This window comes from Castanea sativa, chromosome 11 (assembly GCF_040712315.1).
Source record: "Castanea sativa cultivar Marrone di Chiusa Pesio chromosome 11, ASM4071231v1".
Classification (NCBI taxonomy): domain Eukaryota; kingdom Viridiplantae; phylum Streptophyta; class Magnoliopsida; order Fagales; family Fagaceae; genus Castanea; species Castanea sativa.
In genome coordinates this window covers 9,417,863-9,439,674 of record NC_134023.1, presented here as the reverse complement: position 1 = coordinate 9,439,674, position 21,812 = coordinate 9,417,863, and the positions used below count along the sequence as shown (strand labels likewise).

The 21,812-nt window shown below is 31.8% G+C and overlaps 1 protein-coding gene across 1 annotated transcript; it reads right to left on the bottom strand.

The window, feature by feature from the left end:
* Positions 1-5,598: 5,598 nt before the first annotated feature.
* LOC142615812 (G-type lectin S-receptor-like serine/threonine-protein kinase At1g67520) lies at positions 5,599-9,807 on the bottom strand. The gene is made up of 7 exons (XM_075788656.1): positions 8,499-9,807; positions 7,285-7,398; positions 6,943-7,142; positions 6,645-6,855; positions 6,282-6,519; positions 6,002-6,152; positions 5,599-5,923 (listed from the first exon to the last, which is right to left on the bottom strand). Exons 1-7 carry the CDS (start codon positions 9,709-9,711, stop codon positions 5,618-5,620), a joined length of 2,433 nt encoding a protein of 810 aa, XP_075644771.1. The 5' UTR covers positions 9,712-9,807; the 3' UTR covers positions 5,599-5,617.
* Between the last annotated feature and the right edge of the window lie 12,005 nt (positions 9,808-21,812).

Sequence of the window (21,812 nt, the reverse complement as noted above, 5' to 3'; positions counted from 1 at the left end):
ACTTACGTTTAGGTGCCATATAGCAACTTATCGAGAGAGAGAGAGAGAGAAGCGGAAAAGTATCAACACATATTAGAATCAATAAGTTAGAAAAAAATGGTGTGTGTGCATGAAAAATGCATAAGCATGTGACATGCAACAATAAAAACATCATAGACTTAGCCTAATCCAATCTTACCAGCATACATCATTTCAACAAAGTAAACACACATCTAAAATGCATGTATTTTTGTTAAAATGCAAATGTGATGCAATGCATGAACATTTAACATCTTTTTAACAAAGATACAAATGTGATACATGCATGAACATTTAAGATCATTTACACAAAATCTAACCCAAATTTTGAAAAAAAATCTCATCAATTCTAAAAAACCCCAAAAATTTTCAAAACCTAGAAACCTAGATTTATATGAATGAAATGAATGAAAAAGAGTGAAAACAAGATCATACCAGAGATAGGATGATCACTCTAGGCCGAAAGTCTTCTGGGGTTTGAGGTTTACAGAGAGAGAAAAGTGTTTGGAGAGGTGAGGAGTCAAATTTTGTTGAAAGAGATCGGAAAGAAATGAGAGAAAATCGCGCTGAAGCATATATATATATATATATATATATATATATATATATAGAAAACATAAAGCTCGATGGATCGAGAGGTGTCAAGCTTTATTTTTGAACAGATGGAGCTATCGAGAGGTGTCCATAGCCAAGTGACCTCGATGGATTGAGAAGATATCAAGCATCTATCAAGCATATAGAAACTCTCTCAATGAATCGAGAAGCTGTTGAGAAGCTATCGAGACAAATTCTCAAAAACTTCGATGGATCAAAAATGCAATAATAGCAGTTAAGAAAGGAAGATCAGAGGTTTGATAGATAGCCTAGTTGTCAAGAGGTATCGAGAAGCTGTCAAGATTGCTAAAAACTGTTTTTCAAATAAGAGAGAAACACAAATATAAATGCAATCAAACATGCTACTCAACTAAAGATCCAAGCAACATTTTAAGCTCTCAAAAACCCATCTCTCAACAAGAAAATGACAAACATTTAAACTAAACACACACACACACACACATTAAACAAGTCTAACCGATTTAATATTTCAAAGGCAAGTCAAGACAGTTTGGTGAGTCTACATTAACATATGTATTCCTTGTGATGGCCAAATCACATTGTACCTGCATATGTATCAAAAGTAGCAAAGAATATTGCATGTTGTGTGTGAGAAAATCGTATGATTGCATAAGAGTCTACATATTATGACAATTTGAGATATGAAAAAATCACTTTAACTCACAGATAATATAACCGCTTGATGGGGACTATCACATTCGAGGTACATCCTATAAATCCCATATCTCCTAGAAGACACACTTGCAATCATATAGAAAGCATTTTGATACTTTTTTGCTTTTTTTTTTTTTTTTGTGCATATTTTTCTTTTTTAAGCATATCATGGGCATATAAAAAAGAGAAAAGAAATACCCAATTATGTTAAGCTTTTGACATTACACTTTTGCTATGCCGAAGCATACAAATGTCATTTCATGATTGGCTAGCAACAGTAGTGAGATGGTTATTTATGCATTTCTCTTACGATTTTCTAGTCATTCTTGTAAAAAAGAGTGATACGCGTGTTAAGTACAAGATATTACTTAATCTTATTTATCACAAATACGAGCCAAAAAACTCACTTTCTTAGTTGTGCATAGAGATGCTCATCTAAGCTATAAAAGATACAAAGTTTAGAAAATTTTGTTTCAATAGCCATCCAAGGTACACAGGTACCAATGTACACAAAACACACATTGTTTTTGTATTTTTCTGATTTTTCATTTTATTTTTTATTTTTATGAAAAATAAAATAAATTAAAACTAAAAATAAACAAACAAAAACTTGTTAAACAAAGCAAAGCATAAAATTAGACTAACTCAAAACAAAAAAGCAAAACACATAAGTAATACAAGCAAACAAAAAGGAGAGAGAGAGAGAGAGAGAGAGAGAGAGAGAGAGAGAGAGAGAGTGTGTGTGTGTGTGTGTGTGTGTGTGTGTGTGTGTGTGTGTGACTAAATCACTTCGAGCCTTTTTCCTTCCACACCTTAGAAGAACCTTTCTGCTTAACAAACCCTTGATTCAGCGATAAGGGGGGAGAATTGAAACCGTTAAAGTTCGAAAGTAACATGAAAGCTTTGAGAAGATTTCCAAGAGGAGCAAAAGAGGATGGAAAATGATTATGCTTCCTGATGAGGTCATACTGTTGCTTTGTTAAGTGACTAACCACTTATAGTAATTTGGTTCAGTATATCTAGTCGCTCTGCAGTGATGGTTGAGATGTTGCTTCTTCCTTTTAGACTTTTGAGGATTACCCTTCTTAGCTCTAGGGTTTTTAGTCTCTTTATTATCAAACTTATGGGGTGCTCCTAAGATAGATTTACCCTTACCTATGTTCTTACTAGCTAAAGTAGTTTTGGCATCATCATTCTCAAATTCAACATTATTAGAAGGTGAAACAAATATAGTAATACTAGAAGAAGCAATACTAGAGGAAGAGAAATCATACCCTAAATCGGTTCGATCAGAAGCAAATTTTTGGAAGCTAAGCATCACGTCAAGCTTTGCACTTGAAGTCTTCTCCAACTGAGCTCTGACTTGGAACAGTTCTACCCCAAGCTTCTTGGTCTTCTCAGCCAAGAAATTGCTCTCAAAGCATAGTGCTCCAATGGTCTGATTGGCTTCATCAAATTTCGTGGAGATTTCTTCTCGTTCAAGCTCCACATCACTAAGTTTCTTGGTGGCCAACCTATACAGCTTATCATGCTTTTCCGAGACTTTGTATAATTTTGCATAGGCTTTGTGGATGTCATCTTATTCATCCATCTTTTCAAATTTAGATTCCACCGAGTCCTCTTCTTCATCCATATCTTCAACAATCTCCTCAGTAGGATTTACGATGGTAGTGAAGGCATTTAAGATTCCATCATCCTCATTTCCTGAATCGTCCTCAGGTTCAATGTCGCTCAAGGTAGCAGCAAGTGCCTTGCTTTTCTCAATGTTCTTGAGATATGTAGGGCACTCTTGTTTCATGTGTCCAAAGTCTTGACATTCAAAACACTTAGGTCTTGAGGGAACAGTGTACTGACCACCATCCCTAGCATCCTTCTTTCTTTTGTCTTGGCTTTTGAACTGAAACAAACTGGACTGCTTGCGGTCTTTGTCAAATCCTTTAGCATTGACGTTCTTCATAAACTTTTTAAACTGTCTTGTAATGTAGGATTTCATTTTAGAATCTTCATCATTTGAATGCTCATCAGTGTCATTGCTTTTGGCCTTCAGTGCTATGCTCTTTCCCTTACTCGATTTCTCTATCCATGTCAAACCCAACTCATAGGTCTGCTGATTACCAACGACCTCTGTCAAAGGAATTTTGTCAATATCCTTAGATTTCTCTATTGCGATGATCTTGACATGAAATCTCTCGGGTAGAGATCTGAGCACCTTTCTAATAATCTTGGGTTTGGGAATGGTTTCCTCAAGATTAAAGGTTGAGTTTACTATGTCCTTAAGCTTGGTATAGAACTCATCGAACAACTCATCCTCCTCCATCTCAATCTCTTCAAAGCTTGTAGTAAGCTTCTGAAACTTCGAATCCTTGACAGCCTTGGTTCTTTCATAGGTTGTTTGGAGGATGGTCCATGCTTCCTTGGCAGTTTCGGTAGAGGATATCTTCTTAAACTCCTCATTCGTGACCACTGAATAAAGCATTCAATGCCCTACTGTTGAAGTTAGCTGCCTTGATCTTAGCATCATTCCAATCAGTTAGCACTTCCTTTGGCTTGGTCTAGTCTATCTCTATAACTTACCACACTTTTTCATTTAATAACTGCAAGAAAGCTCTCATGCATACTTTCCAATATGCACAATTAGTGCCATCAAATAAAGGATGTATAATTAATGATTGTCCTTTATCTATGACAACAGGGGTTAATGGATCACATAGCAGAGATTAACTCTAATCAAAGTGTGTCTACTCTATTACCACTTGATAGATCAAGAATGTATTGACCCTTTGTGATAAATTAATTAATTAATTAGCCAAGTTAATTAATTAATCCAATTAACATGCAATACGCATGGTAGCACAAACAAAACACCAATAAAGTTAATATGCAACGGAAAATAAAATTGACACCGTGATTTGTTTATAAATGGAGTAAACCTCCAACGCAAAACCCCACTGGGTGAATCTAAGGGCACCACTCCCGAGAATCCACTATTATCATAAAAAACGGTTACAAGTAAACGAATCTCGGTACCTTATATCAACCTATAGTTGAACCTTTACACCAATACACAATTGGACATGTTCTGTAGTGACAATCTCTCCTTTTTAATGCACAGCTCCTAGTACGTGACTAATCAATCGATACATGAATCCAAGTACATGACTAACCACCAACTTGAGAAGGATGTTGGTTGTAAAGTTCTTCAGTTCATCTACACGATGAAGATTACGAAATTTCTTAGTTACAAAACCCTATGGCGTACAAACGTAGCAGCTTCTTTAAGAAATAGATGAACTAGGGCATATGTCTCCGGTCATAATATGCTTGTGAAAAACCTTTGCATCAAGTTTCACAGACTTGTCTCTTGTGTGATGGCCCTTAAAATAATCTTTATATATATTTAGGGTTGTGAGAAAAGAAAACCTAAACATATATACACGGATTGGTGTGAAATCAGATTTGAAAAACTAATTTTCGTAAATCTCAATAGATAAGCTATCTATCGAGCAGTTGTCGAGCATCAAGATGAAACTCCCTTTGAAACCTCGATAGATGCTATCTATCAAGCTAGCTGTCGAGTTTTAAAATCCAGCACTTCTTCACTTAATTATTGGACAGATTTGCATGACTTTAACACTTGGACTTGAACTCTTGTTCCTTGAAGTATTAAACACATCCTAGATTTACCCAATTACTAGTAAAATGTGTTTTGTCAAAGGATTAGCCAATTCTAAATGACATATGTTTCTAACATGATTCACATATGTCCTAACATCTATGTTATAATCAAAATTGTTATAATTACATGCATGTAACTTTTTTTTTTTTGTGAGAGAATTTCAATCTGTAGCGTCCACTCCAGATGATAACTCTTTATCATCAGACCAAAACACAAATCAGTTTTTGGTGTAGGTGAGAATTGAACAACAGATCTCTTATTTATCTATCAGAAATTTTATTAGTTGAGCATATAGTTTTGCAGCAAATGAAAGGGAATCTATTATAAACAAAATTGTAATAATTACATGTAACTTTTTTTTTTTTTAAGAGAGTTTCAATCTGTAGTGTCCACTCCAGATGATAGCTCTTTATCATCAGATCAATACATCAATCAATTTTTGGTGTAGGCGGGAATTGAACTTCAGATCTCTTATTCAACTTTCAGAGACTTTACCCGTTAAGCTAACTAGAACCCACAATTACATGTAACTATGTATGTATAACAGTAAATATTTAAGTGAAAACATTCAATTCTTGGGAATATTTGTTGGTTAATAAGTTTAAACCAATATTAACGTACTCAAGTATATGAAGTGATACTAAAAACATGCCTTTATCTTGGAATCATATTAGAAATTGACGCCCAATTTATCGAATTACATTCTGATTCTTTGTCAGATATATGTGCCTCTATTGCTTGTCTTGCAAGAGAAAATGCAGGTTTCTTAGGTGGCGGCAATGACAAATTTTCATTAGTCAACATAGCTAAGACATCTGACATTGCTGGCCGATCGATTGCACTATCTTCAACGCATAGGAGACCAACATGAACGCAACGAAGCATCTGATCCATATATGAACCATCAAGTGCTGGGTCCATTAGGTCCAGGGCAGCACCTTCATTCCATAACTCCCATGCCTGCAACAAGATTATACGTGATCAGAAATACACATTAAATATCATAGAATCATCCAAGCTCATAGTTGTTTGACGTACATATCCCACTAGATTGAACAAGTGCTCCGTCTTGAAAAAACTATTGTTCTTCCTTCCACTTAAGATCTCGAGCATAAGAACTCCAAAACTATAAACATCAGATTTTATAGAGAAAACTCCCTCCATGGCATACTCAGGAGACATGTATCCACTACATCAAATTAGAAAAAAAGTTTTGAGTTTATAGCTTCATTAATCATGTGGAAGCAATAGTGTTTAACATTCAAAATGATACAAATATAGTAATATATGTATTATAAATTATAATTAATTCACTTACTATGTCCCAACAACCCTTTTAGTATTCGCTTCCAATTCATTTTGTTGGAAAATTCTTGCCATACCAAAATCAGAGATTTTGGGGTTCATATTTTCATCAATGAGTATATTACTTGCTTTCAAGTCTCTATGAATTACTCTCAATCTTGAGTATTTATGGAGGTAAAGCAATCCTTGAGCAACTCCTTCAATTATACTGAACCGTTTTTGCCAATCTAGTAGCTTGCTCTTATTTGCATCTGTTGAATATAAAAGGTTAAATATGATTAATAACCTACTTTCAGCAAACTTATATAGATAAATATATAAATTTGTTGTTGAAATTAAATGAAGTGTTAAAATAAAAGGTGAATGTTTTTCAAACCAAATAGAAATGAGTCCAAGCTTTTGTTCGGCATATATTCGTAGATTAACATCCTCTCTTCTCCATGAAGACAAAAACCCAAAAGCTTAACAAGATTCATGTGTTGAAGTTTAGATATGAGTTTTAACTCATTCTTGAACTCAAGTATTCCTTGTCCTGAATTTCTTGATAGTCTCTTTATGGCTATTTTTTGCCCTGTCAACAATTCTCCCTGATATTTTGATAAAATAAGGTTTAAGCTAAGGTAAGACATAAATTAATTAAAACATCTTTCTTTAGTATGTTATTGAGAGCTTACCATATAAACTTCTCCAAAGCCCCCCTCTCCAAGCTTGTTTTGCACTGCGAAGTTGTTTGTGGCCGTCATGACATATGCATAATTAAATACACTTAAATCATGCCCCTTCTTCCCATCATTTGGAATCTGATTAACAATAGGAGATTGATCCAAACTCACTAAATCAAGTAATTCATTTTCATCTTTTGTGACACTATTTCCTGTCGTAATTTACAAAAAATAAAAAAAAAAAAAAATCAGCATCTCCATTAAACAGAGAGAGAGAGAGAGAGAGAGAGAGAGAAACAAATATTCAAGTTGCTAAATTTGAACTAACAAGTTCATTCATCATGTAAACTATACCTCCAGGTACAACTTTTCTCCTTCTCTGTATATAACACAATATGCTGAAAAATATTACAAGCAAAGCAGTGGCGATAGCAGTGCCAATCCATATCCACTTCTTTGTTCCTACACCTGATCATAAGTAACTGTATTAATAGTCATCATATGAGATTTATTTATTTATTATTTTTCTTTTGTGCTCAAAATTATATATTGCATATCAAGAATCTACAAATAGTCAGAAGTGAGATTTTCATGTTTGGTGTAAGAGCCACTTATAGAGGGTTAACAAGTTTAATTTGGTGCACCTTGAGAGGCCTAATTATCTCGAAAGATGCAAGTCGGCCTAATCCTTGAAAGTTCAATAACATTTAAGAAATCATGCTTTGATACCAATGTGAGCCGTGAAAGCCGAAAACATTAAACTAATAGTCGAAGAGATTTGAGATCTGACTAAACCCGTATGAGGCTTCACATGTAACCCATACGTAAAGTCAGATACTCAGATGCATGAGATTATTTAATTCTAGTTGGTTTGTAGGTGTGTTTTGTTTATAAAGCTGTAATAACTATTTTCACTAACAATTTGTTCTCTAATATTATCAAGGTCGGGATAACGGATGCACTTAGCGTTTTTTTTTTTTTTGGTAGGACACTTAGCGTTTTTTTTTTAATAGACTTTTGAAGAAAAATTTTAATAACATTGTTATGCTAAAAAAAAAAACTATCAAAGCCGTTATTTATTTTTTTTCTCATTTTTTTTTTAATTTTCTAAACAAATATCCCATCCGTTAACTTTTCCATTTTGTTAAATTAAACTAGCTATGGTGTATATTAAGGCTGTATTGGAAACTATTTCCAATTTATAGATGGATCCTGTTAACAAGTGTTTAAAGGATACATTTTAAAAATTAATATATGTTCAATTATTAGCATTAGTCCACATTTTTTTAAAATAAAATAAATATATTAATGAATTATTGATTATATTCACAAATTATTGTAGCTGTGTACTTTTTCGAATATATGTATACAATTTTGATTTATTTTTTGAAAAATATATAAAAATATTATCTAATAAATTATTAAATTCATCTTTAACTACTATCTTGAGGACATTATTTTTAACAAAATCATTTTAGATGAACATAGCCTATGTCACATAGGCATGCTTTGTTGTTGATAGTTAGCAATGTACATAGCACACAAAAAACCTGCAATTAAAAACTTACCTTTGTGAGAAGGACTCGATGATAGAAGGTAAATGGATACGAAATCACTAGCGTGGTCGGATTGGACCGCCGTCTCTCCTGTCCAAAATCGGCATCCAGTTTCATTAGCAAACTGATAAGTAAAAGCCACACAGCTACAGTTGCTCCAGCAAATAGCTTTACAGTCACTGATGCCGAGACTATAATTATTGCCCGACAAACTATCTCCGGTTACATAGTACCCAGCTGCAAGATCAAATTTGTCACCACGTTCCCTACAAATTGGCTGCTCCCAACCTTGACATCCTCCATTAGTATCATAGCTATAACAATTATCAGCTCTGCCAATATCAGGTCCTCTCAAATCCTTAAATTGCCCCAAAAAAGTGATAATCCATTCAGACATCAACACACTCTGATTTTTGTTACTGAAAGAGAAATATTCTTCATCCTCATTTGAAACAACTTTGAAATCATACATAGATGTTATATCTGGTGAAATGTTCTCAAATTGGTTGTTTCTCAAGGCCCCACTTTTCCAATGAACCACCCCTCTTTGCTTAATGACTAATTCAAGTCCCTTGGGGTCCCATTCAAGACTGAAAGCTCCATAATCTGGAATATCTGTAGTTAACCATGACGTGAGTGCCCAAGTATGGCCAGTCTTGTGATTGACCCCTAGCTTCATTTCAGGCAAAAGGGTGTCCATAAGATAATCAAAACTTTGCCATAACACCCTTTTCGTAGACCCATCAAAATTAACTTCTTTCAACACAAAATTGCCATTATCATACAAAGTAGCAACAGTGTTATTAGTACCAGAGGAGTATAAGATTATAGGACTCTCACCTTGGCGTACAATCTTCAATGTTCCATTGTTGTCCAAGGTAAGCGAACCCGTTTTGTCTTTGACAAAAGGATGACCACGATTGCCAAACCATACATAAAGATTGAAAGGACTCTTTGGATCAGCCATGTCTGATATTCCAACATAGCTGTCGTTAGAAATGATGTCGATCCTCCTAAAGAACCCCAAAGCGAAAGTCCCTTTTTGAGATACAAGGTAGCTCGTGGAATTGAGTGTGTCACCAGGTTTGAGTGTGTCACCAATTGATGACAGATTGCCAGATGTCACGTATACCCAGTCTGCAACATGAGGTGTCCACAAGGATGAGAAGAAGAGCAAGAAAACCAATGTGAGAAGGTGTACAAGTACAGTGTTGGTGGTAGCCATGGTTTGAGCACTGAAATTTGCTCACTTGGCAATTACTTGAATACAATTCATTCACGGTTCAGCATCCAATGGAATAATATAATCAATTGCTAAAGTCTAAGTCTTTGGGAGTACTGTATGAACATGTGACATATTCATCCTACTGACCCAACTGGGTGGGCAGCCTAAGAGATAAGAGAGGTGGGTGGCCAGTGTAGCTTGAATTAATGGAGTAATTATTGCTAATGTCGAAGTCGTTGGGACTTGTCATGTTCTGTGAGACATACACCAAGTGACTCAACTTGCATCAGATTATCTATCTTAGACTTCGAATCAATAAAATACTATAGAAGAAAGTTCTCATTAATTTACGATGGTAATATAGAGAAAATAATAAAATATATGTGGGTTTGACTCCATCTGTCCGAGTTTCAACGGTTTTACATTGGATTGGGTTGCAAAAGTTTAACGCCTAATTGTGCCTCAATTTTGTTGCTTCCTTCCTACAATTTCTCCAAACAATTGTGGGTGGTTCAAGGCTCATTCAAGGAAGTGAATAATTCAATCAAATTTAAAATATAAAAAACTATAGTATTTGTGGAAAAAGTGGGTCAGTTAGAAAGATTTATTTTCTTCGCAAATGATTAGATAATCAATTAAATTAGTATGATATTAATTGATTAATTCTCTAAAAAAAAGATGTTAGGTTCTAAGAATTTAGGATCTAAATATATTATAACTTTAATGTGTAATATTGGCAAACCATGATCAAAACTTAGAGTCTAGAATTAGGATGCTCAAAGTGTATTTATTTGTATAGTTGGAATCATGTGTACTGAAGGATTTATTATGTAAATCTGCAAGGCTCGATCAATCGAAAATTAGACTTGATCGATTGAAACTTGTGCAAATTGTTTTTCTGCAAAATTTTTCAACTCAGCCCAAGCTTGTTTGACGTGTAGGATTTTATGTTTTGCTTTAAGTATAAAAGGAAAAACTCTAGCCACGTTTTAAGGTTGTTATTTATGCTGTGTGTGTGAATCTCTTGTGAGATCTAAAGGTATTTGTCTTCATACATACTTAGGGTTATCAAGATCGAGATTGATGTCGAGAGCTTGGTGATCATTTCAATTGCTGTATAAAGAACTTCAAGAAATACAAGTGGTGTACTTGTGGATGCTGTGGATTTGAGATAAAAGTAGTCTGTGGACTCTGAGCTGTCACGTAGTAATGGTAGTAAGTTTTCTACTTTAGGTAGCAATAGGATGTTAGTGGCCTAAGTCGCTATTATAAAACTTCAATTCTTTCATAGTGGATCTGTTTTACCTTAAGGATAGCTAAGTTAAATCCTCTGCAGGTTTTTTATCGGTTTAGTTTTCCTGGGTTATCATATCGTGTGTTCTTTATTTTTCCGCACTACTTTACATGATATGATTTGTTTGTGTTAATCTAGATCTGAATAATTTAGCTAAGTTAATCACTTAGCTAAATAACTAGGTTCAACAACGTGTGTTTTAAGGGGTCTAAAAACCCACAAAAGATATTAATTAATTAAATAAAAGGAGAGACTTCTATCAAGAAGAAAAAAGGCTTTACACTATGTTTGAAAATTTATAAACCAGCGACATAAAATAGAACAAAATATAAAATATTTTATTTATCTATTTGAGTTTTTATAAACGAAATAAAAGAATATTAAAATCTACTAGTATCCATTAAATTTTTACTCGTCCTTTCTCATAATTGGATTAAAGTATATTTTTATGTTCAATTCATTAAAATAGATAATGAATTTTTCCTTACTTTTGGAATATACATTTAGCCACGAATAGAATAGATTAGTCATTGTGATTATTCAATTCATTTTTAAAAAAGTTTCAAATAATGAAATAGATAAAATAGTTATTTATTTTCGTTACATTGTTTTTCATTTGTTATTATGTTCTACGTACTTAAACGAGCTATTAATTATGATACCAATTACATGCGTTTTTGTTTCTTCTTTCTTAAATTGCTTGATGAGGCGAACTACAAGTGATACCATTAGTATTTTTACTTTGAATTATGTGTGAAACTTCAATTCCAAGTAATTTTAGATTGCCAAAAGTCTTGTAGTTGAATTGGCACCTCCACATGCATAAAGTGCTTGGAGGTTTAAAGGAGAAAAGGTTTGAGCTGCGAGATTAACAGCATGTTATAATTATCTCTAAAAAAAACTAATTTTGGATTTTATTAACTCAAAAAAAAATTTTGGTTTTTCAATTTAGCATGATGTTTTGAAAATTCCTGCCTTTTTACCCTCTTTGTTGTGTGAACAACAATTATTGATGTTCTAAAAAAAAAAAAAAAACAATTGTCGCAGATCCTTTATCTTTTTTTTTTAATTTATATATATATAATTTATTTTAATAATGCTGACATGGTATATAAGGTCACGTACTAATATAACAAAATAAGAACATATAGGTTTCCAAAAAAAAAGAACATATAGAGCTGCATTGCAAAGACATTAAGAAGCATGTCAAGAACTAAAAAAATGCTTAGAGTGTTGAAGTTCAATTAGTATTTGCTTATGTGTCTAATAAAGATGTTCAAGATTCAATCCCTTTCTTTTTTACTAAATATTATGTTTATATGTGTCCATAAATTATAAATATTGATTTTGTAAGACTAGCATTTGGCTCATATATATGTGAGGTTAACAACGTAAGGACGCGTACCGAAAGGCCTGTCACACCAGCAATTTTCTTTGACTAGGGTGCGAAAGCAAAGTAAACGCAATATTGAGACATTTTTAGATCATCACCGTCTATATCAATACAATTCATAGCTTAAAGACAAATTGGAATATAACGCATTAACTAGAAACCAAAACTATATTTTGACAACAAGAACAGGAGATAGAACAATTCCATCCATTGATTGTTTGGATATCTTAATTTTACGCATCATTATGTTAATCAATTTTTTTAATTAATTTTAAATTTTATTCTATATCTAAATATTTTTTTAGTTTTTTAGACTTTAATTGTATATTATGCAACAAATTATATCAATTGAGTCCAATTGGGACATCAAACCTTTGAGTCAAAAAAAAAAAATTCCAATTAAGACAAATAGTCAACTAAGTTTTAAGCAATTAAAGTAAGATGAGCATGCATATGTTGTCACTAATCCCAAAGCAATCAATCACAATAAATATAAGGTGGCCATATAGTGACTAAATGGAAAACCCAAAGAAAATTATTCAAGGTAAAAGTAATACTAGGAAATCTTTTCCAAAAAGCAATTCATACTAATCAAGCAAAAAAAAATTACAATCTAAGCAAAACTATTACTTAGACTTTACAATCTTAGTAAATCAACTTACACAAAAAACTTTCTACCATTTCAAAATCTCTAAATTCTTTATTTGGATATTTCACTGATGACACACTTGGATGTCACGAACAAAACCTCTAATCGACCCCAAGATTTTGTTAAAGATTTACTTCACAATAGTAGCACTAGGATAATATTATGACTTTAGCTTTGCATCAACAATCTTGAAAAACATCTTCATATTACTTCTAGCTAGAACTCTAGTATTGTGGTGATATCAAGAGATTATGTCTTCTCACTCTATTAAGCACAACAATAGCACGTGCATGCACACACACACACACTACTCTCTCTCTCTCTCTCTCTCTCTCTCTCTCTCTCTCATATTAGCTAGCCCTAACATATTCTTACATAGTTGCACAAGTAGGCTAGGAATTCCAAGCGAGCAGTCAAGAAAACGGGCTTGATATTATTATAATTATCAAGTTTTATATTTTGACAAAAAAAAATGTAATATTCTATTTAATTTTCTTGTGCATTGTACACTCATGAGTTATTAAAGAAAATTTGAATGACTTTTACTTGTTCCTTTCTCCAAAATTTAAATTACATTATGAGAAAATCTTGGATATAATTCCTTAGGTACACTACATTAAGTTCTCTAATTAAATTTAAACATTTGGCTACTTTGATTAATGAAGTACAAATATTAATGTCTTTGGCAAGAATAATTAAATTAAATGCAATTATATATTTGAATTTAATTGAAAGCCCTAATTAATTGCTCTTAACGAATTGCACTTAAGTTTTACCCTAACATTATTTGCTAATTTAGTACAACCCTCGTCGAATTATAGTATATATACATACATAGAACACGTGACTGCAGGGCAGAAGCCCACAAGAAAAAGGAATCAATTATATTTGGAATTTTGTTTATCCATTGACTCCAATTTTGTCCATCATCCATCTAAATGGTCAGCCATGAATTTGGAGCAAGATTCAATACTGAAATGCTGACCAAGAAGTAGCCTTCGAATGGGGAGACTCTAACTGTACTCTACTCCACTAGGGAAGCCATGGAATGGAATCTTTGTCGAAACAGCCTACCAATTATGCAAGTGTTGAAAGATGGCTCATAATCATATGAGTTCACACAGCGGTGGGGCTTATTTTCCAAAAATCATTCAAAGGTTCTAGAGTGGGGATAATAACTAAGGCAGCTCACCAGTCGGCCAAGTGGTAAAAAAAAAAAACATATTATTGAGTCAGCAATGGAATAGGCCTTCAATTCTAAGTCTAATCATTAGCCTATTTTCTCTAAAAAAAAGTCACTTTCATCTAGTGTTTTAAATGCCATAATATTTAGCATTGATGAACAGTACAATCTCAAATTTGAGACTGCACTATTCACAAATTATAAAATTTATATTATTTTTTTATTTAAGTGGGGTCCGCTTTCTTTTAAAGAAAGAATAAAAATTGAATGAAGTTGTAAAAAAAATGAATAAAAATATTAAAGAAAGAATATTTAAACGAAATTGTAAAAAAAAAAAATTGTTTGATGTTTGGTATATTGTAAAATAAGGTGTTAAAATTGTTAAAATAATGTTTTAAAATTTTAAATACTAAAATTTTTACAATTGTTGATGAGAATGCTCTAATGTGCTATTTAGTGGTACTATAGTATTTCCTATTAGTCTGTTTTGACACATTCCTAAGTGCCGGGCTATCCATGGATTGCATTTTCTGCTTTTTTTTTTTTCTTTTTTAATGAAGGATTTTATGTCTTAAAATCAAAACTTAATTCATGATAATGTCCAGAATTTTTTTTGTATTGTACTTATGTTTCACATAGCCAAACAGCGATTTACGAGGTTTGTTAAATTTAAGTTGCTAAAGCGAAAGTTAATTTCTAGCTTGATTGGGTGATAACTGGAACTAGCCAAACCAGACATAAGATCTTTTGCACTATCAGCTAACTTCAATGGAGTGGCAGAAATGAGGTACGACTTAGAACTTGGTCTAGGTGCTAATTCATATTCATCCGTGGACTCTTAGGTTCGGATTCTTCGGAAAGTAACAGATTTGTAATTCATTTCCTAGAACTAAATGATAATATTTTTGTTTCTCAACCCTATTAATTGTAGTATTAGAAGAATTATTAGTCCAGAGGGAAGAGTTCTGGAGGCTCAGATTACTACCGTATAAGTGAAACACACACACACACACACACACACACACACACATATATATATATATATATATATATTTTAATACAAGATAGAATTTCTACTTTAGCCTAATCTAAGTGTATATGTGTGTGAAGCTCCCTCCTAGAGACTTGAACCCCAACCCTTACTCTCCACACCCCACAAGTATTTATACTTGTAGAGTGACTACTGCACCAAGAGGGAGCGGTGATCATATTTCTCGTAGTTTTATTATTTGAATTGTATTTGAGTTAGCATCTATTGTTGTAGGGTTGTTTCTTTGTATTATTCAGTTGGAAAGATCCTTTCCTTTTTCCTAGGTATTCCCTGCTCTTACTCATGTTGTACGTGCAATATAATTCCCGTTTTAGTATAATTTACTTAAAAAAGAAAAACTTCAGGGTCGTTTGGTATGTAATTTTGAGCAACAATTTTCAGTTGTTAAACAATATTACACGTATTTTCACACACTTTTTCACTTACACATATTTTCAAAAAATACAAACAATGTTACTAAACGAGCCCTTAATTCTGTCAAAATATTTGGTAAAGTTTGTGTTAGGTTCTAAGACTTTAGGTTTAAATGTATTAAAACTTCAATTTATAATGTTGGTAAACTATGATCAAAACGTTTAGTCTTGTTTTATACTTGCTCAAAATATGTTTAAGCTGTAAAGTTGGAATCGAGTGTTCTGCAAGATTTACTATGTAAATCTGCTTGGCTCGATCGATCGAAAATTAGACTCGATCGATCGAAGCTCATGCAGATTGTTTTTCTGCAGAATTTTCCAATCCAGCTCAAGCTCGTTTTAAGTGTAGGGTTTTATGTTTTGCCCTAGGTATAAAAGGGAAAACCCTAACTACGTTTTAGTGATGCTCTTTATGTTGTGTGTGTGAATCTTTTGTGAGATCTAAAGGTGTTTGCCTTCACATACACTTAGAATTATCAAGATCTAGATTGATGTCAAAAGTTTGGTGATCAATTCAGTTGTAGATTCAAGAGCTTAAAGATATACAAGCGGTAGTGCTTGTGCTTGGTAGTCCATGGACTCAGAGCTGTCACGTGGTCGTGTAGTAAGTTTCCTACTTGAGGTAGCAATAGGATGTTAGTGGTCTAAATCACTATTGTGTAAACTTCAATTCTTTCATAGTGGATTCAGTTTTACCTTGTGGATAACTAGGTTAAATCTTCCCCAGGTTTTTTACCGGTTTGGTTTTCCTAGGTCATCATATCAGTGTTTCTTTTTCTGTTGCTTTTCATGATATGATATATTTATGTTAATCTAGATCTATTTAATTTGACTAAGTAATCACTTGGCTAATTAACTAGGTTTATCTGGTTGTATCTAAGGAGTCTAAAAACGTACAGTTTGTAATTTATTTTGGAAGGAAAAAAAATAATTTTAAAAAAATATTACTGTAGCGGCGTCTGTTTCTTAATAGTACAAATACTTGCACGTTTCATTCTTTTTTTCTGTCTTTAAAAAAAATTAAAAAAAAAAAAACTTTGAGGTTAATAAGGAATATATATATATATATATATATATATATTTTTTTTTTTTTCAGATTGGGGTTTTGAAGATAATCTCATATTTCACCATCATAAGTTTTTTGAAGCTCTCTTGAGTTAGTACAAACAATCATTATTTTGCTTAGATGCTCAATGAACTCCACTAACTAGTCTGGTTCATAGTCTAGCTCCACATGTTATTAATAAAAGTTTTCTTCTTTTCCTATATATAAAAAAATAAAAAATAAATAAAAATACTCCACTAACTAAAAGAATACATATCAAATAGTTAACATATATAAAAATAAAACTATTACTAGTAAATTCTAATTAGTTATATAATAAAATGTGCAAATACACGTTATTTAAGGCATAAGCAAAAATAAATGAATAATGGAATAATCTCAAGGCAGAAGTTATAGTAGATTTGTAGATGGAAGAGCTCATTTTTTATAACCAAACATTAACATCTATATATTTCTCAGCGAAACTCTAGCTAGCAACTAGCATATACAATGGAATAAGAGATTTAAGATTCAAACTCCACTTATACCAAAAACTGATTAGTGTTTTAGTCTGATGATAAGGAGCTATTATTAAAAGTAGACCCTATTGAAAGCTCGGATTTGTGCTAAAAGACAAGAGCTTATTTAGACCCCAATTTTAAAATTACGGCTAGATTTTTTTTTATTCTAACTTATCTAAGTGCGAAACAAGAGTAAATGAAGTGCAATCACTGAATCTACTCTAGTGCATACACATGAACAATAAAACAATAAAAGTAAAGCACAAGAGTAAGGGAAGAGAAATGCAAATACAAGATAACATCAAGACGTGTTATCGAAGAGGAAGCCGTAGAACTCGGCGAAAAACCTCTTCGCGACCCTCCAAGTCGAAATCGATCCACTAATGAATAAGTTGAAGTACACGAATAACAAAAGACCCTCCAAGTCTAGTCTACCAAATGTAGTTGAGCCATCCAAGCTCCTGCTACCAACGAACTTCTCGGAGACCTGTCTTCACTAGCTTTCCGGATCTCGCAATACGCTTGATTGCATCTGCCAAGCTTCACCGGCTTCTTTTGGCAAATCTCCAAAATTTCTCAAACTTCAAAACACTCTCTACACTCTAAATAAGTGTGAGTTGTGTTTGGGTACAAATTTCCTCTCAAGGTATGGCAATGGGAGAGAGAAGGAGAGGAGGTAATAATAATTCTCACTAAAGATGAGTAGTTCTCTCTCTAAAAGATGGGTGCGTTGTGTTGTAGAAAACCTATTTAAGGTTTTTCTCTTTGAATGGCCTCTTATACATTTGTGGGTAATTGGAGTCTATATAGTATGGGTGAAGGGTAAAAAAGTCACATTTAAAATTCTCTAAGCAGAACGTTTCGCGGGTATCTCTTGAGTTTGCCCTTTTTGCGAGATACTCACGAGATACTCGCAAAACTGACAGCCTGACATGATTTTTCAACTTCCAGCATGTTCTTCTCACATGCCCTTTTCGTATGTAAGCTTCTCGCGAGACACTAGTGAAATTGCACTGATTCTTCATTTCATGCTTAATTCTTCACCAACTTAATACTAAATTCAATACAATAAAATCCCACAAAATACAATGAAGAAAATACAACAAATACAACACTTTTTGTCATGAAATAAAGCCAACATAAAACATAGACATGCACTACTACACATGATATATAGCACATGGCATGTCATTCGAAAAGATTTTTTTAAGTAATTTAGGGGATTAAGAAGATAAACTAGTTAGAAGAAAATATATAATATATAAGTATTTTGTGGCAGAAAATAATGAAGAGATTTTTGGGCAGGCAAGTATTCTTTATACTTTATACTAACTACCTTTTAGCCCGCGCGTTGCACGTGATAATTTTATATATGAATGAGCTTACTATCAATATAAACTTAGTTCTCATGCTTCCACTGCATTCAAGTATATATGTGCCATCTATAATTTGTTCTGCTAAAATAATTTTCCTCCTTTTTTGTTTGTTTTTGGATATGAATTTTTTTCAAAAGATAAGAGGTGAAAACGATAACCTGTGTATAGCTATAAAAATGGTTTCTTTAGAAGTAATAAAGTTATAAGAACTAGTAAGTTGTCAGTGAGTTGTACGGATAATTTTGTGATTTTGTGATATCTTATTTATGATGGTTTTAGATAATGTTTTACATATATTATAAAGAAAAATTAAATTAAATTAGAGTAAAGAAACATATACATTTTGAAATATTAAAAATTAGTTTAGTAACTTCACTACATATTTGTAGCATTCTCAAGGTAAGATTTTTTTTTTAAAAAAAAAAAATCATAAAACCAAAGATAAATGCAAAAGAGTAACGGGACCATAAAAATCAACTAATTTGTGTTGTGTTCCATATTTCATACCATAAAATGAAAGTATGCCCAACTCTCTCATCATTTCTCTATCTCTCTACAGGGCCTTATGTGGTTAGTTATTACTATTAGTCCTTAAATATTATTATTATTATTTTTTTAATACTAAAACGGTAGGTATGCTAAAAGACATGAAGAATACAAAAATGTGTGGTGTAAACTTAGACAATTAATAAGATATTAATGAGATAATAGTAAAAAAGGTTAATGTAAACTTTTGCGTAACAGTAAAAAAAAAACTTAATAAAAAAGGTAAAAAAAGAGACTAAATGCAAAATTAGAGCGTCACTTGGCAGGACCTCATGCTTTCCCGCATGAGGTCTCTGCTTTTATATATATTGATTTCAATGATGTTACAGTTTTTTGTAAATATTTTTATTTTTTATTTTTGTTAATTTTGGAATAGTGCAGCAAAAAGAATTAATATAGATATTAAATTGTGTTTTTTTTTTTCTTCCATACCTTTTTATCATTTAAGATTGCATCAAAAATTTTAGCAACTATGTAATTTTCAAAACCATCCTTTAGATTGAATTCATTCAAATGAAGTAGAGAAATCCATTTTTTTCCTTTTTTTTTTTTTTCATATCACGTGGAATTCCTTCTCCAATATCAATATTTTTACAATAATTTAAATAATTTGTACCACAATTTATTTTTCAGCAAAATATCTTGTAGATTCAATTAGGATTTTCTCGGCATCTCAATCAAATATCACAAAATTTTTTTGATAGTTGCATCAAAAACTTCAATTTGAATTATGTATCTGAAGTAGTTTGCAATTGTATATATATAGTAGTTATATTGAGATAAATGTATTATAAATATTTGAAAAGTACGTAGTTAATGTCAGTGCCTCTAACTTTGGGATAGAAAGATTTATTTTTGTTTCACATGTTGCATACCAAAATGATTTTGCTTGGGGTTTGACATTTCTTTCACAAAGTACGCATAAAATGTAATACCAACCTATTGTTGTATCAATATTATTTATTATTTGCAATAACCTAGCAGTTCACATCTTGCAATGAACTTTGAAATTAATATATATTATTTTTTTAATGTAAATAATATGATTTATGATTTTTTTTTTTTTACATAAATGATGAGTATAAATTGAAATGATTAACAAACCTGTTTCGTAGGATCTCATCCAGTGCATTTTATCTTTACTATTGTCTTCATAATATTTAAAGATAAATCCTCCTACAAAAATTCTTTTGCATGTATTTTTGGTATTTCTTATATAGGATCATGTTTTTTACCATTCCTATAATTCAATTTTTTTTAAAGAAAATATTAAATTAATGGCATTTTGTGAGATAATATATGATATTTATTAGACTTTTTTGTTATTATAAATTTTAGAAATATGCACTTGTCAATTATTTCAGCAACCTCAGGGATCTTAAGATTTATATATAATTTTGTTGTACTGGTCGATGACAGAGAATTAGTATGCATAAATTGCATAGAACATTATTAATAGACAAAAGCATAATGAATTGAAATTGGGGAAAAATGAAGACATAATTTCATGAGTATGAGATTTTCTAGAAATATCACCTATACGTGGGGAGGAAGAAGAGAGTTTGTAAAAGGGTAAGAGTTTTTGTTTTGATTTACACGTGAGAATGGTCAAACTTGGATCATAATAATGTAAGGTTAGAACTGGTTTGAGTTTTTCATAATGGTTGATCTACTTTTAAAAGGTAGTTTATTTTATAGTGAATTAATTTTGGTCTAATGGGTCTAATTGTCAAGAACAACCCATATTTTACATAATAGTAAAAAAAAGTTACTATGATCAATTGGATAACAGTAAAAAAAACTTAATAAAAGAGGTAAAAAATGCTAAATTTATATAATAGTAAAAATAAGTTACTATGATCATTGAGTAATGGTTAAAAAAACTTGATGAAAAAATGTAAAAAATGTTAAATGCAATATTAGAGTGCTATGTGGCAGGATAAAGTTACTATGATCTATTGGGTAACAATAAAAAAAACTTAATAAAAAGAGGTAAAAAATGCTAAATATACATAATAGTAAAAATAAGTTATTATAATCTATTGGGAAACAGTTAAAAAAACTTAATGAAGAAAGGTAAAAAAAGGTTAAATGCAATATTAGAGTGTCATGTGACAGGATCTCATGCACTCTCATATGAGGTCTCTGCTTTTATATATATATTGATTGATTAGATATCATTACGTGTCTTTTAAAAAAAAAAAGGGGGAAGAGGAAAAGAAATGGAAAGAAAAATTTAGATTATTAGATTTATATATCTAAACCATGGTATACTATTTCAAAAAACGTGTTTTAACTTATCATATTTCTTGGATAAAACTCCAGAGTGTTCCATTAAGCAATTGAGCATGCATTCAACTACTCAAAAGATTTTCTCAAAAAAAAAAAAAAAAAAACTCAATAAATGATGAGAAGAAAAAATAGCCTATTTGACATCACTACATTATAGTCATGATACAAATTCTTACGCAAAATTCAGTAGACATTATAAGGAAAATTTCGATGCATTCAACCAGATATATAACTGATCCAAACAGCCACAATACAATTATATACACTATATTGACTTGGTTGAAAAATTAAAATAACTAAAAACATAGAAATCAAAGATGAAAAAAGTACCCTTTCCA

Excerpts from the sequence above, each read along its gene's own strand:
- LOC142615812 (XM_075788656.1), bottom strand. The coding sequence starts at position 9,711 with ATGGCTACCACCAACACTGTACTTGTACACCTTCTCACATTGGTTTTC. Across the intron at positions 6,520-6,644 it reads CTTGGACTCATTTCTATTTG|ATGCAAATAAGAGCAAGCTA; the intron begins GTTTGAAAAACA and ends TATATTCAACAG. Across the intron at positions 5,924-6,001 it reads TGTTCAATCTAGTGGGATAT|GCATGGGAGTTATGGAATGA; the intron begins GTACGTCAAACA and ends ATCTTGTTGCAG.